Source organism: Chiloscyllium plagiosum, unplaced genomic scaffold (assembly GCF_004010195.1).
Source record: "Chiloscyllium plagiosum isolate BGI_BamShark_2017 unplaced genomic scaffold, ASM401019v2 scaf_11185, whole genome shotgun sequence".
Taxonomy (NCBI): Eukaryota; Metazoa; Chordata; class Chondrichthyes; order Orectolobiformes; family Hemiscylliidae; genus Chiloscyllium; species Chiloscyllium plagiosum.
In genome coordinates, this window is record NW_025201558.1 from 1 (window position 1) to 5,251 (window position 5,251).

The 5,251-nt window shown below is 41.7% G+C and overlaps 1 gene segment (V, D, J or C); it reads left to right on the plus strand.

Moving 5' to 3' along the window:
- Positions 1 to 2,765: 2,765 nt before the first annotated feature.
- Positions 2,766 to 5,251, plus strand: LOC122546145 (the record flags this gene model as incomplete). The annotated part of the segment is given in 2 exon segments: positions 2,766 to 3,104; positions 5,043 to 5,251. Coding segments are annotated over 2 exon segments (548 nt in total), but the record flags the coding sequence as incomplete, so codon positions are not given.

Consider the following 5,251-nt stretch of genomic DNA (forward strand, 5'->3'; position numbering starts at 1 on the left):
GACCTAACCTATCTTTTATCTTAGCTTGCTGGACCAACTTTCCTCATTCCTGAAGAAGGGCTTATGCCCGAAACGTCGATTCTCCTGTTCCCTAGATGCTGCCTGACCTGCTGCGCTTTTCCAGCAACACATTTCCATCTCCATCCAGTTCATGCCTATCAATAACAGCCACCTAACTATTCCAGTCTCATGTGCCAGCACATGATCCATTGCCTTGTGTGACTTGACTTTGCAAGGATGCATCTCAATACTTCATACTTATTATGAGGGGCTCAGTCTCTACATGACTAATAGGTACTGAGCTCCAGGCTAACACCACCCACTGTTTGATTTTGTTTTCTCCTGAGATCCACTTGGAACCTCCTAGCCTTACCTTCACCCTGTGCCCCTGAGGCATTGATCTCTCCATCAAGGGGAAAGGTTTCATTCAGTTTACCCTGTCTATGTATAAAATAATTCTAGACATCATGATAGTCTTCTCCCTAATTCTCCTCTGCTCCAAGGAATACCCCTGTCTATCTAATCTAGTTTCATATCTAAAACCCTCCAACCCAGGCAAGATCCTGGCAAATCTCATCAATACTGCCTTCAGTGTAATCACATTCCTTCGATAACATGCACACAACGCTTCAGTATGGCCTAACCAGTGTTCTATTAAGTTCCAGTATTATCTCCCTACTCTTCATTGTCAATATCTAGGCTAATAAAAGCAAATATCCTCCCACTTTCTTAACCTCTGTATCCAGACGCTATAGTACTATAGTGGATCGGTGGGTACAAGCACCAAAGATCCTCAGGCCTTTCCAGGGTTCCAACATTCAAAACGTCATACCTCACAGATTCTTCTGCCGAATTACATCACCTCACATTTATCCAGAATAATTTCCATTTGCGACTTCTCTTCACATACAACCAACCCTTTTATATCCTCCTGCAATCTAAAGCCATTATACTCATGATTTACCAACATGACAGTTTTCATTTCATCTGTGAATTCACTGGTTAGTCCTCCTAAATTTGAGTCTCAATCATTGGTATGTAAGAGAAATAGCAAGGAAATCAACACCAATCCCTACAGAACATCAGGAGACATAGATTTCCAGTCACGCAGACACCCGATGACTATTATCCCCTGCTCCCAGCACTCAGCCAGGTCGAGATCCAATCTGTCAAATTAACTCGGATCCCATTGGCTCTGATGATTGCTATCATCTGGACATCGAGTTATCTCTCTGAAAACTACTATCAAATTGTTACACATGACTTTTTCTCAATAAAACTGTGCTGAAAATTGTGGATTTATCTTCCAAATGAAGACTAATTTCACTTCTCAATAGTTTCCCTACCACTGAGACTAGCTTGACAGATCTATGTTTTCATTATTTATCCCCTCCTTCGTCCTGCATAACAGTGCAACGTTGGCTGATCTACACTCACTTGGCACAACTGTTGTGGCCAGACAGTAATTCTACATTATTGTCAGCGACACAACTATTTCATCTTTTGCATCGCTCAATCGCTTGGTATACTTTTCATCTGCCCTGGAAATATAACCACTTTTCATTCAGCAAGACAACACAGAACATCACGTCATGTGTCCTAATTTCTGAAAACTACATCACAAAACCCCTCCATGATTTCTGTCCCCACATTGTCCGTCTTTCTAGTGAACACTGACACAACACATTCGTTTTGACCACAACCTAATCCTCCGGCTCCACTCTAATAATAACACGTAATGGGCATTACTGTTTCCCAATTAATTCTTTTATTATGAATGAGCCTGTAACTTTAAAAAATATTTTCCTTTATTTTGACTGCTATTGTTTTCTCATTGTCCCTTTTGCTCTTCTAATTCATTTGTCTTTCAAACTCCCCCTTGCATGTTCTGTACTCCATACTAATTTCTATTGTTTTGAGGTTTCAGTATGTTTTACCCACTGGGTCGACTTCATTCCCTAAGGTTCACCCCTCTCTTGCAAGGTCTGGGTTAAAATTCTCAGTACGAAACATATACTTTGTTAAAATATTCTCCTGGGGGCATTTTCAGGATTGTGCTCCCTCTAAATTTTTGACAAAATGAATATCCAAGCCTATGCTGAGGAAGTTAAAAACCTCTTTTCTCATTCCCCTATTTAATTTACATTTATCTGAAATTTGCCCATGTATTTACACTTGGTCTTTTGGACCTATAGTAAGGTCTATCGTGCTCTCCTAGTAATTATTTTTGCTGTATTTTGGGTTTGAAGTACTGTCCATTTGCCTTTGTTCGAGGAGGTATCCATGATTTCATTTCTCTTTACAGCCTAAAATACTCTTGTCAGAATTGCGACAGACGCAACATTCTGTACCGCACACCTCCGCCCCCATCCTTTTCCATCTTTCCCTGTCTCGCCTGAAGGCACTAAATCCTGGAATATTGAATAGCCACTCCTGCTCCGCTCTCAATATGTCTCCGTGATAACAAACGTATCATTTCCTCATTTATGCCGGTTATTCATCTGCCTTGTTCATCAGATTCTGTCATTAAAACGAATACCATCCAACGTTGCTATCTCCCTTCTGATGTTACCGGCCTGTAGTTTGCATGCCTCCTTGACTCCCTTGTTGTGTCCTATAATTTTAGCCTTTCACATTGTCCTGCTGATCTTTGTGTGTGGATCCCAGCTTCTCCAGCACTCTGCACAAATATGATTTTTGTATCCATTAACCACAAGAAAACTTGATATATGAGAACTGATTGTATTTGTTCTGAAATTTGTCAGATAATTTATGCGGTGTGTTTCCTAAAGGTACAGATCCTCTCCAACCAACCCTTCTCCTAACTGTGAGCTCCAGTGAAGAAATCGCAAGCAGCAAGTTTGCAACCGTCGTCTGTTCAATCATCGACTTCCATCCGAAGTCAATCTCCGTGAGTTGGTTGAAAAATGGCCGACCCTTGGATTCTGGCTTCTTCACGTCTCCCGTGTGTAAGGCGAACGGGAACTTTTCGGTGACGAGTCGGCTGATGGTCCCTTATGGTGAATGGTTCAACAGCGCAGTCTATACCTGCCAGGTCACTCATGGAGAGACCACTCAAAGGAAAAGCATCACCGCACTCCAGGGTAAGAGACATATACTGAGAGAGCTACAAATCATTCTGAACTCTCATGTGAATCAAACAGACTAATTTATCAGGCTTAGTAAACAGCACTGTACAGCTTCTCATTTCCCAACATGCCACGTATCTCATTTCAGTTTGAGTGTTACATTAGCATTGCTCATAATTCTGATTTTGGCAAGTCAGAAAAGCATGTTTCCTCTCTGTTGAAGATAGACATTTAGACAGTGAGCTTTGTTAAGTAGTTTGTTGCCTGACCATGCTGGGAGAGGCATTCAGAGTGCTGAATCCTTGCCTGGTAGCCGCTTGAAGGATAAGTTTGGGGGTGAAGGGGGATATTGGATAGATATCTGATTGAAACATGGAAAATACTGAGAGACTGAGGTCGAGTGAACGTGGAATAGGTGTTTTGACTGGTAGGCGAGACTAGGACCCAAGGGCACAGTCTCAGGGTCAAAGGGGCACTGTTTAGAACTGAGATGGGGAGGAATTTCTTCAGCCAGAGGGTGATGAGTGTGTGGAACTTGTTGCTGCAGCCGGCTGTGGAGGCCAGGCCATTGTGTGTATTCAAGCCAGAGATAGATCGGCTCTTGTTTCGTACAGGAAGAAGGCAGGAGAATGGTTTTAGCCCGAAACGTCGATTTTCCTGCTCGTCGGATGCTGCCTGACCTTCTGTGCTTTTCCTGCATCATTCTGATCTAAACTCTGGATTGGCCGAACAGCCTTATTCTGATCCTCTCTCTTATGATGTTGTGGTCTCAAAATGACGTGGTTAAAATATGCAGTGACCCATACTTGAAAATAAATCAAAATGCGTTCAATGCTTCATTCCCTCCTCAGGAATGACCTGTTGACCTTGTACATCGTAGGACATCGATTTTTATCGGGTACTAAGCTCTTTAACTTATGGGATCAGACCACAGACCAAGTGGTTATCACATTTGATGAACTGGGATAAACGTGATCTCACTGAGCTTCATTAAGATGCTCTCTGTAATTAGTGGATGAGGCAGAAGAATAAATTCTGGTGGGAATGCTACAATAGGGATGAATGAACGAGGAACTCGAGATAGACTGATTTAGTCTGGTTTGGGGTGGCGATGTTTACACAGTGAGTAGTGGATGTCTGTAAAATTAGTGACATTTCCATCGCGTTTGTAGATTAATTTAAGACGCTTTTGTTTGTTTTTTTTTCTGCCCTGCTCTATGAAGAAATTAAAAAATGCAGCTTGGTAAAGTGAAAGTACAGACCAGTTATGAACTACTAAGTGGAGGGAAAGACTTAAGGGGGGAGATGGGTGTCCTTCACGATATCCACTGCTGTACTCAATGTCTTGTTTTCAGATCTGCTCCAAACACAGCCGACGAGGAACAATGACATAAATTAGAGAATGACATCACACCAATAACGCAAAGTATTTTTGATCATGTTAAATATAATGAACAGAATTTCCATGGATGTTCACCGCTCCTGTAACACTTTAGAACTCTGCAAAGAGAATAATTATTATTTATTATAATTTGTCCAAAATTTGGGATGTGATTTGGCAGTCAGTGTGACCAGCAGCACTTGCACCTAAAGGTTATGAACATGGAAATTAACTCATTATATTCAGATTACTCTTGTCACAAGTATCAATAGATGGTCTTAAGTGAGAGACAAACTCCGAAAGAAAGGTAATTCCATGGGTTACATGATGGTATCTTCGATGGCTTGTTACAAAGCCAGTGTTCTTTCGGAATAATTACACAGGGTATGTCATAGGTAATCACAAATGCTTTCACAGATCAAAATACATCAACAATAGTAAGCATCGGTTCAGCAATGGTTGGAGTTGCCAATTTGAAGGTGGTGTCTTCACACTGTGAAGGAGTAATCTGAAGATTGGCTGTTTGTATCAGAAAGGGGCATTTTTCATTGACTTTCATTTTTGTTTCATAGAAGATACCGAGTGCCACCCTAACACCGTTAAAATCCTCCCACCGCCAGTAGAACAAGTCTTACTGGAGGCGACGGTGACGGTAACCTGCGTTGTGTCCAATCTTCCTTCTGGAGTCAACGTGACCTGGAAACAAGAAAAGAAGCCTCTGAAATCAGAGATTGCTGACCAGCCTGGACAGAATCCCGACAGCGTGATCAGCAAATTAGAC